Source organism: Vicugna pacos, chromosome 3, assembly GCF_048564905.1.
Source record: "Vicugna pacos chromosome 3, VicPac4, whole genome shotgun sequence".
Taxonomy (NCBI): Eukaryota; Metazoa; Chordata; class Mammalia; order Artiodactyla; family Camelidae; genus Vicugna; species Vicugna pacos.
The window spans coordinates 50,559,372-50,586,209 of NC_132989.1; the positions used below are offsets into that span (position 1 = coordinate 50,559,372).

Consider the following 26,838-nt stretch of genomic DNA (forward strand, 5'->3'; position numbering starts at 1 on the left):
TCATAGGAGATTTGAGGAAAAAAAAATCAAAAGATGGCTAATATATTTCTATACGAAAAATGAAGACAAGCTGAATTCTCAGTAGTCCTTGTCAAAGTCAGTTTGCACAGTGGCTACATGACAAATAAGGGCATTGCTAGCAACTCAGGAAAACTCCAGAAGAAATAACTGAAAATTTCCACTTCCGGGTTCTCAATTTAGGCAGAATACAACCCTAAAAACAAAAATACATACTAGAAACAGGACCAGGCATTGAGATGACAGCCAAACTAATCTAACGGCGAGATGTAAACAAGCAGGTTGTGGTACATGTGAATATTTTCTTCATTATAAGGAGAGTAAAGAAAAAGTGAAAATGGATCTCCTTTCTTATTAAGTAAAAGTAACATATATGCCTCACAGGAAATAAACTGGGCTGTAGCTAACTGTAGCAAAGTTAACTACAGTAAATACAGTAGTCCCCGCTTATCCGGGGGAAACATTTCAAGACCCTCAGTGCATGCCTGAAAACTTGATAGTACCCTATATAAACTATATTTTTTCCTACAAATACATACCTAGATAAAATTCTGTTTACAAACTAGGCACAGAAAGAGATTAACAATAACTAAGACTAGAACAATTATAACAATATACTGTAATAAAAGTTATGTGAATGTGGTCTCTCTCAGAATATTTTATTGTACAAATATAATGCCTTTCCATCTTAACTAAGCACTTACAACACAATCGTGGCCGTAACTTTTGCAGTTTGAGACGTGACTGCAAAACCAGCAAGTTTCTTTTTCTTTCCTCACAATTTCAGAGATAGAAGATTCATTGTACCATACATCTTAGCAACCGCAGCATATGATTTTTTTTCTTTCCTTATTAAGTTGAGAACATTCACCTTTTCACGTAAAGCACTTTACAGCTTCCCTTTGGCATATCCGAACTGCCAGCATCGTTACTCTTGCACTTTGGGGCCATTATTAAGTAAAAAAAGAGTTACCTGAACACAGCGCTGCGCTACCTCGGCAGACGGTCTGATAACCAAGATGGCGGCTACGTGAGTAAAGAGCGGCTCAAGCAAGACAGCGCGAGATTTCATCACGCGACTCAGAACAAACGCAACTTAGAACGTAGGAGTTGTTTACTTCTGGGAAGTTGCATTCAGTATTTTCGGATCTCGGTTGACCTCTGGTAACCTAAACTGCGGAAAGCAAAACTGTGGATAAGGGGGGAGCCACTGTAATCGTTTCTGGGGCACGTTACACGTTGTAGTTTGATGAGAGCTGGTTGGGGGCAGAGATGGAGAGAACGAAGGGTGGATTACCTGGGGGAAGCGCTACGGAGCACACCTAACCCAGCCCTTACACGTGGTGCCTGAGCTCCTGCAGCCTGCGCCTAGAGCAGGTGCGGGTCAACTCCGGCTCTATATAAGTTGCAGCAGCATCAGGGAGAAGAGGGCAAGGAGGAGGGGAGGGAGAAGAGTGGGAGGAAGAAGCCACTTTCCAGACACTCCCTCGTTGTCATTTACCCCTTTGTTGCCAAAGTCCCTAACAACAAAGTGTGTCAGAACACAGTCTCTGGCTTTACTCTTTTTTTTCTTATATTTAAGGAGAGGATAGGACAGTAACCACATGAAGAATTCAGCTGTCTGCGCAAGAGAAATCGACTGCTGGAGAGACATATTCTGTAAGGGTGTCACACACCAAAGAATGAGATTAGGAATTCTGCTAATCTTCTTTTAAAAAGGTCTTCAAATCATCAGAGATGGCTACCTGAAAGAACTGTGGGATGAGAAGTAGAAAGTTCTGCAGGGTGACACAGTATCATGCTCTTAAAAGACATAACTAAAAACCATTACCAAGAACACAACCTCATTCGAGACACAAAAAATGGGATTCTGCAAATGGGATATTCAGCACATGTTTCACTACACGGCTCAGAAGCCCCTAACGGAAAATACAATGTGTGCCCAAGAAAAGGTTCACAGGCACGATCGTCGGAAACCTATCAGGACAAGTGGGTTCTGTTTTGATATCTTTTATTTTACAAATTGCATCAAGTCCTCAAATTACGAACTAGAAAGCAAATCCAAAAAATTGAAGAACTACTGCACTAGATAGAAAATTACTAGCAAGGAAATGTAGAGTAAGAATCAAAATAAAACTGTCCACAAATTTTTTTTAATGATCCTAATTTTTTAATCATGTTGAATCTCAAGCTCACGTTCAAACATTTAATAAGATAGAATTCCAAGATGGCATATTGGTCTCCATGTTATTATAGATGTGGCCATTTAATTCAGTGACTTTCATACTCTTACGGTCACGAATTAAAAAAAGAAAAATTTTTTAAAAACTGAGTTGGTATCTCCAAAATACGTATGTATACTTATTCATATACTTTACGCACTTACTACCATACTGGTAAGCTATACACGTGATGTATACAAGAAATAAAAATTTTAAAGATAATATATTTTAAAAGCAGGCCTAGCCTAGTATTTTCTTCCCACACCCAAGTGGATCATGTTTGCGCCACTTGGGATGTCAGCAGTTCAGAAAACACAAGTTTAGTTCATTAATTGGATGTTAGGGGCAAGACATATTCATCCATAACTTACATTCACAAACACGCGCTTGAGATTTTGCTGTATTTTATCCAGAATACTTAAATTTTACACGTAGTGCTTTTATTTTAGAATGTAGAACCTTTTTAAAGCAGTTGTGGGGTGAATAAAGATATGGCAATTTAGGGTTTTAAAGACTGTATTACTGCCAATGGCTGTACTTTTCAGCAACTACTATGTGACAGGCACTTGATATTATATACATTATGTCTAATTCTAACAAGAACTATAAAATAAAAATTATTTCCCATTCTATTAAAAAAAATGAAATTGAGGCTCACGATCAACAACATCCAGCAAATAAGTGGTGGAGCCAGGGTGGGTATCTTTAAAACCACAAAATCAAGATGGCCACAATTATAGGATATTATGTGAAGGGCCATGCATTTTAATTGTTTAAACATTTTCTTTATTTATAGCTGGCTCATTAAAGCAAAGAGGGGGAACTGGGAAATAAGCTGTTAACTATTTAAAATTCTTTAGATTAAACAATAGTAACAGTAGCTTGCAGGCATTTCCATCTGCTTCTCTTCCCCTCTCCTCCAGCAAATAGTTCTTTTCGGTCCTACAAAGAAGCCTGCAGGAGAGAATTCTGGGAATGGTGACAGAGGTTAGATAAACTCAGCCCGGGGTAAGTTTCTACTGATGGTGTTGCCTGAAACCTCAGAGCCTCATGAGTATTGTGTTCCCCAAACAACATCCTTTCCTCTTAAAACAGAGTTTGTTAATGAGTTTTGGAGCTTGCAGAGCAGGGCATTCATTCTTTTCTCAGTGGGGAGGAGCAGGAGAGAGAAAGCAAGCAGACTCCCGCCCCACTCCTCTTGCTGGGTGACTGCGCCGTAGGAACATCTTGGAATGTCACTCAGGGCACAAAGTTTCCAGCTATGTTCCCAAGCAGGACCTGAAAATGGCTCCCTGGTACCCAAAAGTTTATTCCTCATCCAGACACAGATGTAGCTACTATCTGTGAAACCTCTGGACCACCAGAGACCCACGAAGATGGGAGGATCCTTAAGGCTGGGGAAGCTACTTTAAGGTAAAAAGGTTGTTGAATTAGAAGAAACATTAATGGTAAAATTTTGTTTGGCAGTTTAAGTTCCATGATTTGAAATTTCACTGATAAATTCTTCACCAGAAAACATGGGTCAAACTGTGAAACTACAGTAGTGACTCAGCATGATTTCCTTTGCTGGAGATTTTTAGAAAGAAATGACTGCTGTCTATACAGGCCCTCACCTCTCCTACCCACCAAGCAAACTCCTCTTCACCCTCCATGCCCAAGCATGGCTTCCCTGGTGACGCTTTCTCCACACTCAAGGTGAAATTAGGAACTTCCTCTTCAGTGTGCTCAAAAAAATCTTAAATCTATGTTTATTAGAAATACTCATTTTAAACTTCAACTATTTGTTTTTGACTATGGCTTGTGTGTTTACTCATCTTGCATTCTCATGACTAATTACTGTGCATGGCACATAATATGTATCAGTAATATTTGGTGGATGAAGAAATAAAGGTTGAATCATGAATTTGCCAAAGCATTAATTCCTACAGATAAATTACAATAGCTTAATCTTAATGGTTTTGTTACAAACAAGGATTTGTTTGCTTTTATACACCTTACATAAAATCCATCATAGTCCTCTAAGCATTGTGTGTAGCCTTGTAAGATCACTGTATCCGGTTGTCAATATACAATAGAAACTTCTCTTACTAGTAGTCACACTGTAAGTCTAGCCTAACACAAATGATAGCTCTTATAACTTTTCTATTCTCAAGTTAGAAACCATTATCATCTGTAGCATTTCCTATGATTTCTCAACATAGTGACCTGGTCCAGCAGGGAAAGTCATGTTTTTCGTTGTTTATTTTCTGGTATTTCTATTCTAGTCAAAATGTTCCTCAAAAAAAAAAAAAAAAAAAGCAAGGAGAAATTTAAAGAAAATCTGAAGGAAAAAAAGCAATCCCTACCTACTTAAACTTTGAGGGCTCAGTCCAGCATACATTTAAGAAATGAATTTCTATCAAAAAAGAAAGTAGTTATGCACCATTATACCAAATATAGTATGTCCTTTCCCCCTTAAAAATGTCAGTTCATCAAGTTTAGTGAGTATCTTTCTGGAGTATGAGTGGTTTACCTTATGTGGCCTACTAGAAAACACTATTGATGCCTACAAATATTTAATCCCTTAAACATTTTTCCTTATAACTGCATTTATTTCTCAATAGATGAGCATGACACTAAAAATGTATGTGAAACATTAAGAAAACAAAACTCAACCTTTATAAATATTAGAAAGTAAAACACAGAAATCTGCTAACTACTGCAGGGTTCTAGTTGGTCATTTCAAAAGATGATCTGAATTAGTAAGGTTCTTGAGCAAAACACTTACCATATAGTAGTTTCATTTTTTATACAAACTATGTCTAGAATACATATTTTAAAATTAACTTGACTCTAAATAATTAAAGCAAACTCTTCTCAGTCTTCCCCACCCCACTCCAGAATAAAGGGAAGTACAAGAGAAAACAAATCACTAAAATATCCACTTATTTATTCCCTCATAGCTCTCTCCTCCCCTGCCCCCAACTCCAATATTTAAGTTAACTACTCCCATACCTTAACTCTTCTCTTCTGGAGAGCGGGTCAATCCATCTTGGCAGACCACCAAGGAGAGAAGTGGAGGTAACAACTGAACACTACTGGCATGCCCTGATCCTTCTCAGATTCAATTATTTTAAGATTCTGTCTTCCTCATATTTTTCATCTCTCCAAACTTTCCCATGAAGACACTTTTTTTCACCTTCTACACAGATCAGCAATGTAAGTGAACACATCCAATAACTTGGCCAAGCTACTGACAGGAAAAGGAACAAGACAGTTCCTTCTCAGATTTCAGTCCCATGGGATTTAAGCCCCTCCCTCCTAAATTGATTATTTATTCTACAAAACACTCATTTGGCATGCATCTTATGCTACCTTGCCCTCCCTCTCCCGATAATGGGCCTGTCCTTAAAGGTGAAATCCATCTTAATCCCTTTTGTCCCCAGGATGCCTGCATGTTCTCAGTAGGCACCCCCTGGGTTAATTCGCCTCTGCTCTGGTTAGAAGACAGGGCCCAGAATGGTCTCCTACTCAAAAATATTTAGACCCCCCCTTTTTTTTTTTTTTAGTTATAGTTGATTTACAATATTGTGTTAGTTTCTGGTATACAGCATAGTGATTCGGTTATATGTACTTTTTTTTTTCATATTCTTTTTCATCGTAGGTTATTCAGTTATTTTAATGACCGTTTTCAATTGACACTGTAACCCACTGCAGGGGGTGTGGTGGGCAAACAGGTTTTATCTTCAGTGTAATGTTGATCAATTCTGTAGCAGCTGCCTAAAGTGCTGGGTTAAGAAAGATAATGAGGCCACATCTGGACTCGGAGAGTGTACACTGAGGGATTAATGATGTCTGCCACATGCATAGGTGAGGAACCTGGTGGTATGCACACTCAGTATCTGCCACCTCAACTCTAATTCCTGAGCCAAAATCTGAGTTTCAGTTAAGTTCAAGAACTTCTTACTGCCAAGTTCCTTTCCCCAACTGAAGCATTAGGCCAGGGACAGAGGATTCAAAGTCTTACAAATATATACTTCCATGGATAATCCTTTTACATAAAAGTTTGGCAAAGGATACTCTTCCTGGTGAATCAGACTTAGAGGTCAACATCATGGACCCAGTGCTCCCCTCCTCTTTCCACAGGCACACAGTAAGAGCCCTTTCTCGAGGGCATCCAGTAACAACTTTGAAAAGTGCTGCTAGCTTTTCCCCAAAAGCAGAAGCATCAGAGCTCTGTGGTGTAGCGGTGAGCCCCAGCCAGGGCCACTTAAGGATTCCACCGTCTGTGCAGCTAGTCTTTGACTCCAAAAGGTGCTATGTTCTTCTGTTTAAACAGTTCCCTTTTCTCATCCTGTGCTCTCTCATAAATCTGTACATCAAAAGACAACCCCAAGATCGAGGTGACAACATTCAGGAGATCTGGTTTCAGGCTTCTCCTCTGAAATCATTTAATAAAACCTGGCACAGAGTGGTTTCAAAACAGCGAGATTACAAATTCAGTATCTCTCCCCCTCTAGAGTAAAGAAGTGATCGAGGGGTCAGCAAAACTGAAAATAACAAATCAAACTCATTCTTCTTTTGATTTGCTTCTAGTAGTATTCTCCTCAGCTAGAAGAATCCTTAATATTTTTCTAATGTAAAATGCAAAAAGATCCATTTCATAATTCTAAAGCACACTACTAAGTGCTGACAACCTCCACCTCTAGCTTTATAATCAGATTTATTGTATTTCCAAGGCAATCTTCCTCATCACTTTCCATTTTGCTAATCAAATTGCATTGTTTTAAAAGGCAATTTCACTTACTACTTGCTGTCCTCTGCACTACAGTAACGTGCATCCCTGCTTTCTCTCCACTCCAACTCTTCTAGGACATTTATGCCGTTTATAAACTGCTTGAGTCTCACCGCCTCCTGTCTGTGACTGAGGACAACCTGCTTAGCCCAGAGTCATTTCAAAGTTCCCTTAAAAAAACTGTAATGGTTATAATGGAATAAAAGCCTAAGATTAAAAAAAAAAAAAAGTACGTTAGAATGAGAAAATAAGTTAAAAATAGGTTGCTTTTCTCAAGATAGCAAGTAATATTCTTTTAGTGAAAGGCCAATTTGCCTTTAAAAGTTAACTTAGAATCTTCTAAAAGCTCCCTGAACCCCAAATGTTGAAATCATTTAAATAAATATCTCAGGGAAGGAAATGACCCCGGTGAGCCACACCTGGGCATGATTCGGCTTAAGGAGCAATGGACAGGACTGAAGGAGCCCCAGCAGTCGCCCAGAGGATGTGGGAGGTTCTGCACGAGTTTACATTTCAGTCCATCCCCACTGAGTCTTCCCTTCCCTGATTGCCGACTCAAGCAGCCCTGGAACCAGAGGTGCAGACACAGCCAGATGAAAGTCAAGGTGCAGAAGAAGATCACCTGAGAATGAGGCAAGGACTGAAAGTCTATTACTACTACTTCATGCATCAGCTGAGCCTCTGAAATATGGTATTTTTGCAAAACAAACAAACAAACAAACAAAAAATAACGCATGTGTGATACCGCAATGTTTAGGCAGGGTAACACCGGTAGGTGTACTATGGACAAAAGGATCCCCTGTTTAGCACGGATATCAAACTGAACGAAAACAGAGGGAAAAAATTTTAAACCATGCTAAACCATGCTAAAGAAAAGGGGATTGGCGGGGGTAGTTCAGCTAAAAGATATCCAGCCTCCCCTTTTTTCTTAGGAGGACACCACAGCCCACTACAGGGGCACAAGCACGAAGTGCAGGGAAAGCAAGACTGAGCTAGTGAAGGAGCTCGGCAAACACACTTTGAAAACTACTGACCTTGAGTTTTGCGACTTTCTTTCTAGGAAACCAAATTTTAAATTATGTATCTTTGCTAATCAGATAATAGCAAATATGCCACACTTCAAACTTTTAAACCTCTTCATTTCTGCCACAGAGTTTCACACCTATCTTTATGTGAAAACAAAACCAAAACCAAAACAAAAAAAAACCACCAGCTACATATTTTTATTTTGCTTAAGAAATTATGTAGGTGCACGGGCAGGGACAGATCACAACTGTGCGACTGAACACATATCAATGCCATGAATACATCTTTTACTTTGAAATGTGAAAGAGCACCCAAAGCACAATTATTTTAATTTTTTTAAACAAAAATTTTAAAACGGGGTCTAAAAATAAGTGCTTAGGCAAATCTTTGAACAGTAACTGGCCTGTTGGAGGTGGACCTAGTTAAAGCACAACACAACGGTGTGTGTTTACATCACCCTTTTATTTCATAGTTAGAAATAATACAGTTCCACAGGGTAAAATCATCAATAAATAATGGTGTTTAATCATTAAACGTAAAAATCCCAAGTCTTTGGCCTCTGACAGGATTCTATGTCTTGTCAAACTAATGACTGTATGGATATAGTTAATCTTAGTGATCATTTGTCAATACAATATGTTACAAAGGTGCAATTTACTTCAAACTGTACAACAGCTGAATATTTCCAGCCCACCAAGAAATCTGATCAACTCAGTGAGATATGGGCCAACTTCCCTGAGGCTCTTTCTCATGGTTTGCCTCAGTCAAAGTATAATAAATGCTGAGTAAGAGTTCCTAGGGTTTTCTAATACTTATTCTGCTCTAAATAGAGTTTGTCATTCATTCTGGTGAAAGAAAAGTCAGAACTGCACCAGGAATGAGTGCCACTTATTTAATTAAAGGTGTTTTTATTTTATAAGCAAGATTCCTAACACCTTAGAAACTCACAGCCCCCAAAATAAAACTTGAAATAAGTAGGTCTATGCTGCCAGAAATGCCAATTCAGTTAATAAATTGCACCTTCAAGAGTCAAAAAAGAAAAGAAATAGAAACTTTTACAAAAGGTAAGTTACATACATTTTTTTTTCTTCCAAAATATATTCAAGACTAGTTGAGCTGTATTTGTTACTAAAGCCAGGGCATTATTTCTTTAGCAACAAATTAAACCAGTGCAATTGACATAAATTGTTAAGTAATCCAGGATTAACCCATTAAAACTGTAGAAGCACTTTAGGCTCCTGCACTAATCCTAGAAACTGGAATTTCAATGAGTGCCTGCGCTGCACAGAACTAAAACTGGAATGACCCGATGCCATGCTGAATGGTATCACTTCATACTTAGTTTAAGCATTAGATAGCAGAAATCATGAATTTCTCTATTAAAGTTCCATTCACTTACAGAAAACATTCAGATGCAAACATTATTATGCCTATAATCCACAATGTAAAGAATCCTTTCCATTTTAAAGTTCCAGGTGAATTTTAAATTAGAAAATAAACACTAAGGAAACTTTTTCAACTGATGAAATCTTTATATTGGAAACTTTCGGGAAAAGCTTCCCCCCACCCATGGTAAAATAAATACTTTGTATCCCAAATTTAATTTTATTAAGACACACTTTAATAATGCTATAAAGAAATATTTTACAGCCATAGAGATCAATAACTTTCCATGCGGAAATAAAAAATTCATTGCTCAACAATATTATTGAGGCAAGTAAAGATTATTCTCTTGTCAATCTGAAATGTTAATTTTTTCAGTGCAAAACCAGTTATAAAATATTTAAACTCAATATTTAAAAATAAAAAGTGGTCCAATTTAGCAATGTTCAAGTTCTAAATTTCATAAAACAAATCATTACATACATTTTATAGTAAAATACAGAGATTAAAGAAGTACTTGAGTACTTAAGATATAAATTTCTAATGAATCATACCAAGTCAGCAACAACCAAGCAGATAACATTCCCAATTTGAGTATCAGAATCTTAAAAGATGATATTACTGTCCCAAAGCCTTTTTCTCCTAGCTAAAAAGCTATACAAACTAATGGTCAACATTCTGTTTTCTTTGCAGTTGCGTGCTCTAGAATGATTTCCCCTCAAGTACCTGTGATTTCATTCCTGTATTCAAAATTTGATCCAAACAATTTTTATGTTCCAGGAACACTTAGCTGATATAACCATCTATAATGTAAAGAGTCCTGTACAGGGTACAACAGTGGAATTCACTAGCCAAGTGTGTAGGCTGACCTAAACTGGTTTACACCCTCTGCAAGTCACTCATGTATTATTTCTAGCAAACACACGGTCCCCTCTGAGGGTTAGGTGTTGAAGCTGGTACTGTAGCACTTCTGTGTCAGCTGGCTCCTTGATGTTCATTTTATCTAGATTGAGGTAGTCCAGAGATTTGGAGTGAGCCCTCTTACCTTTAAGAAGACAAAGAGGCAGAGGCCCATGGAGGGCCTTGTAAGGTTCATAAGGTAAAGATTTAGTGCACTTGTCTCCTGAGCTGGGCATCCGCCTTCGCCTCCTGCCGTTGACAGCTGGAATCTCATACGGCTGGTAGTACCTACTTCTGGTTTTGTACAAACGAGAGGAACGTGCAAGTCCTGCATCCAGCTGTTTGGAGCGCAAGGAAGGCATGGCTTCTCCCTTACTCTCTTCACCTCCTGTGCACTTCTGGGCTAACTTCAGGAGTTCCTCACCAGTCGTGAAGCCAACCAAATAGTTAGAGTCCATGTGGAGGATCTGGTAGCCTGACACAGTCCGGCGCATGGGCGAGCACGGTGTGCTGGAGCAGCGGGGCTTCTCTGCCTCTGCCTTTCCCGGGGAGCCGGCCTCGGCCACGGGCAAGGGCAGGGTGCTCAGGGTACTTCTGGACTCTCCATTAACATCTACTTCCATTTTAGGCACCAGTCTGCACACTCCTAAAAGCAGACAGACTCAGATTAGAAAAGCACAATGCGCAGAACCCCAGGCCAAGCCAGGCCGTTTTAGAAGGCTCAGGGAGCGTGAAATCACACTGGCCCGAAAAACAGCCCATGCACCACGGACAGATTTTTATCTGTGTCTGTTAAACGTTCCACAGCAGGCATGAAACGACTACAACTCCTTTGCCTTCAAGAATTTGAAAGCAGGTTAAATTAAAGTCTGAAGGACTAGTAAAAGGTTCAGATGGAGAAGCAAATAGAAAACAATAGTTCTCTAAGTGCAGTGCTCCATTCAGTCACACAAAGTTGATTCCTTTTTGCAATTACTAAGCAAATCAAATATAGATCTCAACTTAAATGAAGCAAATAAAATAATCATACACAATTTCACAAGAATCCACAATATGTTTCCAACAAGAAAATTTAAATCTTTACATGTTTCATCATTTAATTTAACGTAACATGCTCAGCTCTTCACACCTGCAGTTGTGTTTAAGGAGCATATAAGAAAAGATAAAAGCTAATCCACCTCTAAAAAGAATCCAATTTAGACCTAAAAAATTTTTTAAGGTATGGATGAGTCTTAAGGGAAAGTTCCCCAAACCCTGTAAATGTTCCTTCCTTTATATCTCCAGTCAATTAAAGAAAACCACTTGGTAGTTTAAAAGTTAATCCTAAATTCAGTAAATCAGGCCATTTTTACTATTAAACATATATAAAAATCAAACATTATTTGACAATATAATGATAAAAAAGTACCTCCGATCTGATGTTATTTTATCCTACAATACCTAAGATCACACACTTTTGAATAGTTTAGTAAATAGCAAAACAATTCACAATGAATGCCAGCAATGTTCATTACAATGATTGTATTACACACTCCGGAAAAACCCCAGCAAGAAGTACCACAAACAATGGCCAGGTTCCTAAAAACTGTAGATAAATCAAATTTTGGAAAATAAAATGCTAAGGGGAAACTGAGTTACAATATCACTTCTGAGAAACTTTATTTCTACTTGGTCTTCAGTTAGAAGATCACAGCTTTAAATGTCTCAGATCACTAATCAAAATGATGTCAATATGTCAAAAAATAACATGATTTTAAGATTAAACGTTTATTGAAAAGGCTAGTATATTAAATAATTCCTAAGAATCCTTCTGTAAAACAAATATCCTTTTCCCAATTGAAGCATTTTCTAAAAAGTTTGGGTATTCATTTAAAATCCAAGCAATCAGAAAGCTTAAAAAAAGCCACAATTTTATTCCTTCATTTGCATGCCGTACTTTCTTTTCCTTCATTAGAAAAGAAACAAATCAAGACTATGAAGAAGTTTCCAAGTTGGGAGGGTATATAGCTCAGTGGTAGAGCATGTGCTTAGCATTCACAAGGTCTTGCGTTCAATCCCCAGTACCTCTATCAAAAATAAATAAACCTAATTACCTCCTCACCAAAAAAAAAAAAGTACCTAGATGCTGTCCTGTCCTCATTATGGTCCAAACATCTACTGCACAACTGAAAACTAACATCAATAATGATTCCTGAGATAAAGCAAATGCCAAAGTGATCCACAGTTTTGCTTACTTACTTTTTACTCTAAATCTTAAGACTAATTTAACATAAATACCTTAGCCCCTCAGCCCTTCTAAGTCTAAAGTAATTGGCTTTATTCTATTTTATTACTGTAAACATAAATTTTTATTGGATTGTGTAATTTATTTCTTTGTTGAGAGGATGGGGACAGTAGGTGACTACCACCAACTTTGTTATGCATACAGAAACCTGAAAATTTCTCATCTAATAAACCTGAGGGCCTTGTGAAGCCTCATCAAATTTTATGCTGAACAAACAAATGTTTACTCTAGGCCAAACGACAAATTAATCCTTCCTTTCTCACCAATTCTGTAGCCCAGAAAGAACACAAGAGGACAGATCCAAGGCCTGTAACATACCTAACCTGACCGGCAGCTACAGGTAGGAAGTGATTCTCTGATACTTCATTCTGAAAGACAAGGAGAGAAGGTCAGCGAGGCCCAAACAACCAGGGCTGTGGTGGATTCGGAGAGCACACACACGCCAGGCCGCCCGCCCACGGAGAGTCACCCAGTAGTGATACTCAAGCTGTCAGTCCACATTAAGTGACACAGGGGTCTAGGTTTCTTCCAAATCTGGCAGTCCATGACAGTCCATGGAATTTCCACCCTCTCATTTTAGTATATTATAAACTTCCTAAAATCCATGAAGTCACAACCCACCCATTCTGAACTGGGTAATAATTCAAACAGAAGCTAGGCTGAAAATCATCTTTTTTTGCCTATGAGTATAAAAATTGCTAAGCAAGCTAACCGTGTACAAAGTCACAGTAAAGAAGAGTGGGCACAGGCTTCTGGGCAATGAGATCATCTAAAGTTTGTTCCCTCACTGAGCCAGTCCTGCTGCATCAAGGCAGATCCATCAGGAATTCTTAGAATCTGTAGGGGTTGAGGATAACGGATGGCAGGACACAAAGGTTTGAGAGAAAAAGTCAGAAATTATACGCCAGATGGAAAATAAGAACCTAGAAAATCAGAAAAGTGAAGAAAGTGAATGAAGCAATGCATAAAGGTCAAGATTCGATGTGACATGAGACAGACACTACTGTTAGAGGAGTAACGATCAGTGGTCAAGTTTCCAGCAGCCAGTAACAGCATAAAAAATGTCACTTGGCTTGGGCAAAACTATCCAACAGGCTCTTCAGATATCTACCTGATAGATAATGATTTAAATCTAGGTTAAGAAGAAGGTGTAGTTTAATAGCTCTGGGAATCTCAACCAAGCAGCCTGGTGTAGGAAACCTACCATACTTCACTGAGGCAAACAACACACTCCCTGGAGAAAACAATACTTAACCAGAAAGTTAAAGAAATGAGCATTTATTTTTACTGTCCACTCACAGAAATATTTAATGTAGTAACCAAGGCCTATGCTTCTCTGAATAAGAGCCTTGCTGTACTGGAACATGAAAATGCTCGTTTTAAGTATTGCATAGATAGCAGCTGCTACCTGCTGAACTTCTCGAGTGATCTGAAGGGCTGGAAAACTGCACTTTTTAGCTATAAAACATCAGTACTTCTGCTCCAAACAACTGCATAGTCTCAAAACTATCAGCTCTTCGAGGTGGTTTCAGGGTCTCTGCGGCATCCTGTCCTGTGTACGAGAATATCTTCAGATCTTGATATTCATGCTGGAATGAGTGATGCAATCCAGAGTCTGCAAATTGCTTAGATTTTTTTTTAATGCCCCTTTACTTATATTTTACCCTTGCAAAGAACATCTACTGTGTGGCGCTAAGAGAGCAAGGTGGAGGACAGCTGACTGGCAAATAAATATTTCTTGTTCAGCTGGGCAGAATGCTGACTGAGCAGCATAACCTTCCACTCTTTGATGTGACCAAAAACAAAACTTTTTGAAGCTATTAAACTGCTGAGAATTACCTGACTAGATTTAAGTATTGGAACAAGATTCCAAGAGCAGTTACACAATCAACATTCTCAGTTATCTTTCAAAAGGGCAGAAATGCTGTAGGTCATGTCCCCACTGAAGAGGGAGAAGTCTAGGCACCTAACTCGAAACAAAAAAGGAGTGGGGAGGTGACAGGAAAGAATAAAGATCGAAAGTCTCAAACTCAGCGTATGCTGGTATGTGTGCGTCCACTGATTTGCACTGCGAAATTCCTTGTTAAGCGGCATTCATCAGGAAACGCAGCTACCCTGACTACATCCAGCGATAGCCTGTGTTTGTAGTAGATTCTTCACATTTCACCATGAAAAATCTGCTATGGGTTTGTTATTTTTAACACATCTATCCATGACTAAGCATTTTGTTTCATATTCCAAAATAAACCTTGTATCAAAAAAGCATATTGCCAAGATAAACAGCTACGAAGTTCTCTCATAAATCCTGCAGGTATGTGTCACAGGTACACTCCCACTGCATATGTAAGAATAAATGTGAACCCAGAAATCAGATCCAGTGCTAACTTCTGCACTGCAGAGCATTACAAATCAAAGCCTAACAACAGAGACCCTACTGCTTGCATTAAAGCCTTTCATACAGTTTAAAGCAAAAATAAAAATTGGAAATTGAAAATAGTAAGTATTATAATAATAGAATTAGCCAAATTTCCGTGCATAGGAGAGTCTAGACCAGAAAGTGCAACAAGCATAAAAAAGACAACTTGTAGTTGAACAATGCTTTTAGAACTGAGTTTCCTAGACAAGCACAGGAACAACTATAATTTTTTTAAATGACACCTGAGGGTCTTCAATATCAAATTCCCTCACAATCCAATCAGTAACAATGGCACTGAAGTATATCTACACAACATATGAAAGACTGGGCAATGTTCATAGAAGCTACTATTGTTTTTAAATATATGAGAATTCAAAACTAAACAGCGCCAGACAAGGAAACACTTTTAATACTTCCTAGGAAAAGATATACAGCGCACATTCTAAAAACACTGGGTACAGCAGGCTGAAGTCTGGCTGAAACTAAAGCCGAAAGTCCAAACCACAACACACACGTAGGGCAACCTGGTGCACCAAGACGAGCACATTCCAAAGGCTGGGACTGTGTGGAAGCATCTACCCAGCTCTGCACACTCTCCAAGAGGCCAAACTTCCTTTTGGCACCAGGAGCAACATTTTGAAAATATAACCTAGATACCTCAGCTCATTAGACTAGCTCTAAAAATAGCTGATAAGTTTCATAACTGCTATACAAAAAATAAATAAATAAAGACATCTTTTTTGAGAAGAACTACATTCCAGAAAATGGTTTTAAAATCAGGTTTGTCAAAAAAAAAAAATAAAGTCACCCTCAGTAATCAAAAAACTGCTCCATATGCTTGAACTGTTTTTAGCAACACACAGCAACACCATTTAAGACAAAACAGATATAATGTTACTCTCTAAATATACAGAACCAAAATGTCATCACACACACACACACAAAAAAAAATCTCTTTTTTGAACAAAATCCTTTTCAAGAGGAACCTGAAAGGAATCATTCAGAATAGAGCCCTTCCTTGGGAAATGGAAAACTTCCTAAGCATGACTATTATCATCAGTCCAGTGATACCTAGAACCATCTAGTTTGAATGCCAGAATGTCCTAGGAGTTCACCTATCTGAACCTCCGATGACAGAGAATAGGACACTTAGGCTATGAAGACAGGGACCTGCCCAGAGCCAAGCACACACTTCCAGGTCTCCTGGCTCCAAGTCCGGTGCTCCTTTCATCGCATCATGCTGTGCTTCCAGGACGTGGTTCCCAAGCTTGCTACACAATGACATCATCCAAGGAGTTTCAAAAAACACTGCTGTCTGTGTTCTACCCCAGATTTGTGATTTAAATCATCAAGGGGGTAGCCTGGGGTCTGAATTTAAAAGATCCCCAGGTGATTCTAATATGCAGACATGTTTAGGAATTTGTCAAACAGAACTTACCAGTTAGAAGAATTTCACTGCTATAAGTTTCTGCCTTTTTTTTTTAACCAGTAATTACAATCACATTAGTGAATATCATTTTTGGCTGCTTCCAATTGCTAACAAACTACCCCTGAGGCCTTCCAATTAACTGTTTCTAATCCACTGTTGGCTTAAAAAACATCTGCCAACCAAACTTGTTAAAACTGGATATAAAATAAAAATAAATTTGCACACACTTTGATACAGTTCTTTTATCTTCTTAGAACCTGTCAGGTACAGTCACTTTGGAAAACAGTTTGGCAATTTCTTAGAAAGTTAAATAACTGCTTATTACACAACCCACCTACCCTATCTGTAGGTATTTACCTAAGAAAAATGAAAATATATGTTCAAAGACCTGGATGTGAATGTTTATAACAGTTGCATTCATAATCACCAAAAACTGGAAACAATCCAAACATCTACCAACAGGGTAACTGATAAAGAGCCTGTGGTCCATCCGCAAAATGGAATAGTACTCAGCCATGAGAGGGAGCAAACTAAGATTACACTAAGTGAAAGAAGCAGACAGAAAATGCTACATACTGTGTGATTCCATTTACATGACATTCTGGAAAAGGTGAAAGTACCAGAAAACAAATTATTCAATGACTGCCAAGGGCTGAAGTTGGGAGGAGGGAACAGACTATATAAAGGGACACAAGGGAATGGGTGGGGGGAGGAGGCGGGGATCAAAATATTCTATACATTGACTGTACTGGTCACTACACTAATGGATGCATTTGTCAAAACTCATCAAACTATACAGCTTAAAAGGGTGAATTTTACTACATATAAATTATATGTCAGTAAACCAAACTTTAAAAATAAAAAAACCTTGTCATGTATTTCTAAGTTTTTCATGGTCCTCTAAATTTTAAAAGTCTTTAAAATTCTTCTGATCTCATTATCCCTAAATCAGAAGGAATTTTAATGCTGGTCCAATTTTTGTTTGAACACCTTCAGTCACAGGTAACTCACTTCCTCTCAGGTTGGTTCATTTCCCTTTTGCAGCTCTGCTACAATATCTTTTTATTTACATATATAACATGTACACACGTACCCAAATGGAAACAGAGATACAGAGTACACACACACATTCCTGTAGCTTCCACCCGTCACTGCTCCCAGTTTTGTGCTTTATTTCAACTGGATGAGTTAATGACCCAGCCACATTATTTCTTATTCAATAACCTCTAAAAGTACTTTGTACTTACAGTTTTCAAACTTCTGCTCTTTTCTTCAAAACTGAAAATTTTAGTTATGCTTCCATTTTTTTCAGTGTTTTAAAATACAGTTTCATAAATTTGACAGACTGTATCTACCAGATGAAAACGGTGGGTTTTTTCCCGCATCATTCTTTTGACTCATTCTGCTGACTGCTAATTTGGAAATCACTTACAATAAACTGTTTTTTCAAAAGATGATGATCACTCTATGTGACTTCAAAGCAAGGACATTGGCCTTGCTACAAAGACATTGGCCAAGTACAATAACAAACCAAAGCATGAACTAACACTAATGTAACTTTTTTTAATGCTAAGAAGATTATTACATTTTTTTTCTCCTTCAAAGACTTGGAGCCACCCAGACAATTTCAGCCCAGATACACAGATGACACACTGAAAAAAGACAACTACAGGAAGACATCAGCAGCACTATTGCCTATTTTTAACAGTTTAAATTCATGATGTGACAAAAGGAACGTCACACTTGCAGTGAACTGCAAAGCGACTAAGTGAAAATGATGTTCCTTTCAGTCACTTGTTTGCCATTCTTTCCATATGGTAATATATGGCTAAACTTTTTGCAAATGATTTCACCAATCTTTGGAGATTAATGTTTTTACTAAAATGCCCCTGAAATTAAAGCAACAACCTCTTAACTACTATATTTCAAAATATTATTCCACAAGACCTCCTTTATCTTACGAGAATGAAAAAGTAAAATGTCCTCAAACAAAAAGTCAAGTATTTCAAATATGGTAACGTTAGCATTTTAAAAAATAATTTCAGTTCTCTCCATTCAAAATTTCACAATTATAGTATATATATTTGTAATAATATACTGACATTTCATAGTCATCTGTTTATATAGTCCTTAAAACACATTATACTATTATGTTCATACAACTGGTTAACAAACAGAAAATACAAAATATAACTCACCAGACTAAATCCCAGAAGATGTCACAGTACAATTTCCAATGAGTCCCAAGGGAACACAGGCATAATAATTTTTCTGCTCTACTCCAAATACTAAACATAAAATAGAAAGATAAACCTTTAATTTAACAAGTAACACAACTTATAAAGCAATTACATCAATTCTAACTGCAAAACAGGATGGAATTAGCAGGAGGTACTAACATCAGGTACAGATTATATAGCGTAAAATATTAATTAATTAAAGTAATTTTGCGTTTGCTCAGCTAAATGAAACCTCAAACACTTTTATCATGCTTGTTCCTCTGTGCTCTGTTACTGAAACTCTATCTGGAGGCTAACAGTAGCTAAGTGAGCTAAATAAAGAGCCAAGAAAAACCAGCAGTTTAAATGTTGGTTCCACCATCCTAATCCTACTCACCTGCTCAACAGACTCACAGTATCCTATGGGAAAAATAACACTGAGGCTAGGGTCAGCAGAACAGGTCGTAGCCCTTGTCTTGCTAAGACCTCTGCCTCTTGACCTTGCATAAATAGCAATTTTTAAAATGAGGACAATACCATCCCTCCTCCCTCATACAGTTGTTATGTGGATCAAATAAGTAGTAGGTGAACGTATTTGGCGTGCTGCAAAGCCCTTTGCAAATGTCTGATATTATTATGCAATTAAATTTTGGTGTCTACTCTTTTTAGTCATCAAATAGCAACAATAAAAATCCTTCATATGACTGCTGAGGCAAATGACTTGAAAGCTTACGGAAAACTTTTTTTTTTGAAAAAGAACAACTAGAAAAACACTTCTTTATAGTTATTACATTGCTTATAGTTTCTAACATCTCTTCTGTGCCTTTCACCTCTTACCTGGGGAGGAAATGTGTAAGAAAATCTATCTTTACCTCCTACCACTCTAGTTAACTGGGTTAATTCATTGAGACCAAGAAAACACCCCAAAGTTTTTTTTCCATCTGTAAAGGTTTCTTTGGTCCTTGTGTTTTCTGTTGTGCTTAACTTGTTGGGGGCAGGTGGTGCCTCAAATGAGCTGAATGGATTCATTTTACCTACACAGTTGCACAGAGCCTGAAGAAGGCACAACAGTTCAACATGTTTTCAAAAACAATTGTCACTGTATTAGTTTCCTTACCAGCACAGAAGAGTTTTATCCAAAGGAAATGGATTATTACCAAATTAAAGGTAACTGGTTCCTCAGCTTGAGACCCTAGAAGGAGCTAATGTACCAAGAACTATCATTCAGAGAAACCAACATGTTTCTCAATCTTTAGAACTTATTTAGGTTCAGTTCACAGACAACTTTCCTTTCATTTCTTTTGCCACTGACTATTTTCAAGTTGGGTAGCCAAGAAGCCTAGATAATTAAGTCTGCTCCACTAACAAAGCCTCTGGTTTTAACAGAAAATAAAGTACAATGTAACAAAAAGTGTTACCTAACCAGTTTTTAATTTACTATCATTATCCCCAGAGAATCTCCCCAATACTAACTTCAAACTGATTTCTTATTTAAGTAAATGGATTTTTAATGGGGAAGGGAAACTTCTTTAAAATCAACTTTAAAACAATTTTTTAGTATCTTCTACAATCCAAAAGCTAGATGCAATTTATATCATTTAATCTTAACAACTATATACTCCGTCAGGAAACTATTACCCCCATTTTAAAGTATTTGATCAAGTAATATACCATTTTAGAGTCAGAGCAAGAATCGGAACCCCAATCCATCTGGCTCCAAAGCCCACTGACATCACTTTATAAACACATGGCTCTGTTCAATGATAAGCCCAGGTATGTAGTTTTTTACACAATAATCATGTTCCTGAAAAATGTATATTAATTACTTTCTGTAAGAGGAATTCTGTTTAAAATGTGTAGCTCCCCACACTTTATTTAAAAGCTCTATCACCTCATCTGTGAGATGACTGGAGGCAAGTAGCTTTCATTACTAACTCTAGGGTTACTTCTAACTTGAAAATGTTAGGATTCTAAGGCACACAGTGGAGAGACTAAGGCAAAATCATTCTAAATCCTGGACCCTTTCTCGTAAGAGTTTATAACTTTGTTTTTTTAAATCATAAATTGTAAGGCAGGAAAAAAAATGTTTCTATCAGCCAATATTTGCTGGTTATGTGGTTGGATACCAAATACAGAGAGATATCTCCACTTAATTTTTCAGGGCTGTATCTATCACAAAGTGAGACAGATTTCATTTAGACTTTTAGAAATCTAGACTGAAAACCGAGAACCATCTCCAACATTTTTTCAACATTAAAGGAAAATCAATGTAAAACTTCATCCTGGATTTGAAAGCAGAGGAGCTTTAAAGTAATTATCCATCTCCTGCGCTGGAGCTTATGTGGGAGTCTAGGAAATGGTCGGTAATTTCATAGTAAACAAAGTGTAGTAACTGATTATCCCTATTATGCCTGTGCCAAGCCCAAAATAGAACACAAACAGAGTCCAAAGGAGCAACACAAGGCAAAACCAAGGTGAAGGAACTCTGCTCCATTCCTCATTTTTCACTCATTTCTGACTCTGTTTAGTGTCTGGTCTGTGATTGTATGCTATCCATGCACAGGTGCCATGAAGAAGAGGAGGAGGATGAAAATGGTGAAAAAGACAAAAAACAAAACAAAACATTTTAACTAAAAAGAATACGGTCAGAAACTAGTATAAGCATATAGCTTCTTTAAGAGACTGTCTATAAAGAAGTCTAGTAAAAATTATAAGGATTTTACTCCCATCTCCCAATATAAACAACTAAAAGACTGTAATTCAAAAGTTCCCAAAACACATACCTTCCAAATAACACTTTTTCTTCTAAAAATACTTTAAAATCTATTAATCTCTAATACTTATGATTTTGGCCATGTTTTGAACATGAAGTCTTGGTAAAGTATCACTGGATCTCCTCTCAGGAATAGTCAACAAGAGGCAACAGAACTAGGTTAAATTCTTCCAAGATGGACTAAATACTGCATACAAAACAGCCGGAAGTAAACGGAGCAAAGGCTAGAGTATATAATGCTCCCAGCTATCAGCAGCTGAAACAAACAGAAGCCCTGTGACACTGTCCTGTAAGCAACAAAAATAGGAAAAATTAAGCATGGCCAAGAGCTGCCCACAGGCCTCTGGGGAGGGAAGCCATGGGTAACTAAGCAGAAGACACCCAACATTTGACTGCAAATGAAGCTTCTACAAAAAGAGAAGTTTGAAAACATTAACTAGCAAGTGTACCACATTTTCTCAGGCAAGGTGATAGGTATCATCAAAGGTAAATAAAGAATGTCTTTTAAAAGCAGAATGACCCTATGTCTCAGTTCACAGCCAGTGTCCGGGCATAATTATTTACAGCATCCCCATTATCTCTCAAAAGTGTCGTAGTTTGGCGATTATATCGTTATTCTACTCAAAAGTCACATATCTAATAGTGGAAAGGCAATGAATTAAAAAAGAAAGATCTTTCTGCCTGTGTAGTGGATTTCTATACAATTTGGAGGGGTATTATTAACTTGGGTGTATGCACTCAGATATTCAATTATTCATTTACTCATTCAGTCATTCAACAATATTTCCTGGGTATTACTATGTCACAGCATTATTCAGGTACTGGGATGAACATGAAAAGTGGAGCCTGAGACCAGACAAGAGGGGAAGACAGAAAGACATGGAAATACATAAATCCAATTAACACACATAACAGTAAACCTGAATGGCAATGGGAACCCAAAGAAGGGAGTGGTTTTCCCAAAAATACAGAAGCTCCTTACGGAAATTTTCAAGCCCACACAAAATCCCTATACATAAAAAAAAAAAAAAAGGCACAAATCCTGGCTTCATCATAGATCCATTAACTAAGTAGCAGTAAGAAAAAATAATATAACAAAATATCACATGAAGGCCCATGAGAATTCCGGTAAACAAATTACATGAATCACTGAAGATTATATTATGAAAACCAAAATAAAATTTAGGCAAAGAAAATTGGTAGAGTAGAAGTTATAGATTCTAATTCTAGCTCCCAAAAAAAAAGGGGAAAAAAAAAAAGGAAGCAGGTAGTCTTCTCAGAGTGGCTATATGAGAGATCAATAATGAAAAAGCATTTGGGAAAAAAACAAATTTTTTTAAAGTTCCATTCAGACTAATGAAAATATTTTACTACCACTATTCCCAAAGATTACTCTAATAATAAAAAAGAGGGCTAAAATATCTCTTAAGTAGCAAAACACTGAGCAGAAATAAAAGGGTTTACCTGCCAAATCAATGTACAGCACTCACAATGAAAACAAAACGCTTAGCTACACCTATGTGCTCATCTTAAGGGTTACTTTAAAATACGTACTCTTCCACTGCAACTCATAAAAGCTAAACAATCAATAATTTTTAAGAAAAGTTGTTAAGTAGGGTGTGACTCTTCTGAAACTATCTTTGACCTTACAAACAAATCACTAACCACACCAACCTGGAGAGGCAACCCACAATCAGTTCAGAAAGACAAAAGTTAGTTTCTCTTTCTAATATCAGTTCTTTTAATAGCAAATTCCTTAAAGTGAAGCATTCATTTTATTTATATTTCTGCTAGAAGAAATTAAACCTAGGTTACTAATATCTTAAATTTATGTAAAGTCATCCTTCTACTTTTAGAAAAAAATCCAGTTTCACTACAAATATGACTGATAGTAACTGGAAATGCGGGTCCATATTGCCATCTTTACAAGCTATTTGCCTCTTAGTAAACATAACTTAGATGGACAGGTATACACAGCTGAAGTGGCTAACCTTCCAAATGAAAACTTAAAACCAAGAATTTGATAGGCTTGTGATGAAATCAGAGTTCTCTTTGGAGGCAAAGAGCTGATTTTCCCCCAGACGATATAATCAGCAAAAAAAAAATTTAATTCTGTATATAAAGTTTTATTACTCCCACCACTCTAATACTTGTAAGGGTTGAGGCATATTAACAGCTCTCCAAAGTATACAAAATTATTATACAGAGAAAGGAAACAAATTCACTGACCATTACATAAGATCAATAAATACCCTCTATCTTATATCCTAGAATAGTTACTGCTAAACAGTCTCATTTGCAAGTAAATAAACTAAAATGTTGGCAGAAGCATATTCTAAACACTAGCTCTTATCAAATCAAGAGGTCTCTGGGCTCATTAATCCTTGTATTTCATCTGGGTCACTTTATTACGTTTATAATGCATACACAGTTACATAATAAAAACACCAAGACATCTGTGAAACATTCATTAAATATAATTGTGTAAGCATAAACTGTGGTCTTGAATCAAGAAAGTACCAAAAGCCTGTGCAATAATGACCGATACTGTATTTTGAAATGACTGGGAAAATAAACTTTGGGAAGAGGTCATTTCTATCTCCCTAGTGGCTAATCTGCTCTACAGGGTTAAAAAGAAGAAGAAGAAGAAAAAAAAAAAAAACAGAGGCTAGCAACTCTAAATTGTAGTGTGGCTCATCTGAGAAAAACAATGTAAAATGAAGAGCCTACAAATGTCAAAAACGTTATGCGAGAACTGTTCGTTTGGGAGTAGAAAGAACGCTACAAAACGCTACTGTCTCCATTCTTCCTCTTTCTTGGAAATGATTAAAAAGTTTCCAGCTTCAGTTTTACCTATGCTCCACAGCCATATACATACACGCTCAGCATCTTTGCTTGACACAAATCAGTAACCTACCCAAGGGCAAACTGGCCTGAGTGGAGAAGCAGGGAGACCCTAAGGATGCCGAACCCTTACAAGGGGAAAGGGACGGGGCCATCATTCCTTTCGCGTTCCCATCTCCTTTCTGGCAGAGATTCGCAGATTCCACCACTAGAGAGAGTTTGGCAGCTTCACAATGGGGCCGCCTGTTCAAGGTCTGACTGCCGCCCGCCTGGAAATCCCTCTCCTTCGCCCCCCACCCGGCCCAAAGTCCACCCGCGACAGGTGGGGCGAGGGCACTGATGCCCAAAGACATCTGCTGCTTTCGCTTCTGGCCAGCACCCGGCCCCAATCCACACGAGCGCCCCAGGCCACGACGGGTCCGTCCGCCCCCGCCACACCGGCAGACGTGCAGCGGGCGCTGGCTGAGGGCTCCCGGGCGGCCTCGCCACCTAGATTGCAGCGCAGGCGAGGAGAGACGGCGAGATAAGGCCGTCAGAGCTCGCCCTGAGGCGCTATCTGGCCCGAGCAGTCGCACCCAGCACGCAGTCCGGGCAAAGGGCCAGATGCGCACCAGGCCCGGCAAGGAGCTACTTCTGAATGGGGCCCCTAGGCCCGCTGCCCCGCGGTGCGGGCACGGCGGCGGAGGAGCCAGCGTGCGCGCCAACGCGCCCAGACTTCCGCACCGCCGCACAGCGGGAGAGGCGCTCCAGGTCGCTGAGTCCCGCACCTCCTCGGCGAGCGCACGCCGCGCGCACACGGGGGCGCACGCCCCCGCACACTCACTCACACGCGCTGCACACTCACGGCGTCTCCGACCCCACCCCTGGGCCAAGGAACCGCGGGCACCGGCACCGGCACCCCGCCAGGGCCCCACCCAGTTCACCAGCCCCCAGCCCCCTGCTCGGGTGCGGAGGGTATCAGACCGCCAAACCCGGGGGTCGCTGAGGTCGCCCGCCGCCCATCCCTGAGGCCCGCCGGGCCGTGATCCCCTAGCTCTGCGCCGGCACCGCACGCCCGGGCCCGACACGAGGCAGGGAGGAAGGGGCGGCGCCGCGACTGGGGCTGGCACCGGGAATCGGTGACTGAGGCAACCCCCCACCCACCCATCACCACCACCTTTTCTGCAGCACAAAAGGTTGCAGACGGAACCGCCGTTCGCCGTGCAACCTACCAGTGGCCCACAGCTCCACCGCCTCCGCCGTGCCTGGGGCCGTGGAGCCGGAGACAAGGGCGGGAGAGGCGCAGTGCTGCGGCGGCGAGATCCGGGCTGAGGCGGCCAGCGGAGCCAGCCGGGTACCCTCTCTGCTCCCACTGCGATAGGCGCCAGCTACCGCCCGGCGTAGTCCCCGCCTCCTCCTCCTCCTCCTCCGCCTGCCTTCCCGCCCTCCTCCCTCCGGCTGCAGAGGCGCAGCCTGTCAGCGCTGAGCCCGCCTCCTGCGCCCAGCTCAAACGCCCTGAGGAAGGGCGGGCCCGCGAGAGAAAGGCGCTAAGAAGCCTGAAGAAGGGGGCGGGGCGGGGCGGGGCGAGAGTGGGGTGGGGTTGCTGACTAGGGTGGTCGGGGGAGGAGTCGTAACACTGCCCAGTCCAAACCCCGCACAGCAACTCAAGAGCTCCCACTCAGAGGCCTGGCAACGCTCAGATTGCCCCAGTTAAGTGGTGTGGCGATGTTTGTCGTTTGTAAGTCTCCGATTTAAAGGACGCAGCACTGAGCAGAAGTAGAGAAGATTAGAACCCGTGAAATTACAAATTATAGGGTCAATCTTAGAAACATGCTGAGTATCTAATGAATGTGGGGAGAAGGGTAGAATTCAGATTCTGATTTGATTAGCCATTTTTGAATCTTCAGACTTGATCTTTTCCCTTCTTCTAAGAAATTCTTTCCTTTGATCAGATTTTCTATTTTCATGTTACATCTCCTCTGCCAAACCGGTTAACAAACTCAGAGATAACAATAGTTACTAACATTTGTTTAGCTCTCACCTACCATGTGCCAGGCCTTTTAATACGTATTTTCGAATTTACACCCCTCAAGAATTCTATAAGAGTGACCAATTATGATCCACATTTTAAAGATGTAGAAAATTTAAGTAATTTCCTCGAGGTCACTCACGGAGTTAGTGACTGAGCTGGGTTTGAATCCAGGCAGTGGGACCCTAGAATTGTTTATAAATGTTGCTAATTTGTGTTCCAGTCTCAGTTCGAGAGAGGTAGTTGTTTTTGTTTTAACAGAATGCTGTATCTGGACATAAAAGGTGTAAACTTGGTGTCAATAAACACAAATTGAAACAAATCTTGATTCAAACTTGTTGCAAAATCTATATACACCCCTGATAATATAAAGGCAAATAAATCTGTAGACCCCTATTTCAACAGAGTGATGCCTGGAGCCCCTCAACTATAAGACATTTAATACTACCCGTGTGCCCTAAAATACAACACACATGGGAAGATTACAGAATAATTTTAGAAAACATAAATTACTTTATTCCCAATACAGATTATGTGCAACT

At 39.2% G+C, this 26,838-nt stretch overlaps 1 protein-coding gene and 2 long non-coding RNA genes across 5 annotated transcripts in view; 1 reads left to right on the forward strand and 2 right to left on the reverse strand.

Moving 5' to 3' along the window:
* Nucleotides 1-1,053, reverse strand: part of LOC140695603 (uncharacterized) — a 137,243-nt gene extending 136,190 nt beyond the window's left edge. For both annotated transcript variants that reach the window (XR_012071275.1, XR_012071274.1), the window contains exon 1: nt 992-1,053. This is a non-coding gene — a long non-coding RNA (uncharacterized lncRNA). The remainder of the gene's footprint in view (nt 1-991) is intronic.
* A 562-nt stretch (nt 1,054-1,615) lies between these two features.
* Nucleotides 1,616-7,158, forward strand: LOC140689566 (uncharacterized). The gene is made up of 3 exons (XR_012064603.1): nt 1,616-2,007; nt 3,164-3,248; nt 7,092-7,158. It is a non-coding gene; the product is annotated as an uncharacterized lncRNA (long non-coding RNA).
* Nucleotides 7,159-8,483: 1,325 nt separating this feature from the next.
* Nucleotides 8,484-25,704, reverse strand: MACIR (macrophage immunometabolism regulator). Of its 2 annotated transcripts, XM_031673200.2 has the most exons (4): nt 25,500-25,704; nt 18,651-18,740; nt 12,926-12,975; nt 8,484-10,969 (listed from the first exon to the last, which is right to left on the reverse strand). In XM_031673200.2, exon 4 carries the CDS (start codon nt 10,944-10,946, stop codon nt 10,323-10,325), a length of 624 nt encoding a protein of 207 aa, XP_031529060.1. In that variant the 5' UTR covers nt 10,947-10,969; nt 12,926-12,975; nt 18,651-18,740; nt 25,500-25,704; the 3' UTR covers nt 8,484-10,322. The 2 variants fall into 2 exon arrangements, with proteins under 2 accessions (XP_031529060.1, XP_006208044.1); XM_006207982.4 differs by lacking the exon at nt 12,926-12,975.
* Nucleotides 25,705-26,838: the final 1,134 nt, after the last annotated feature.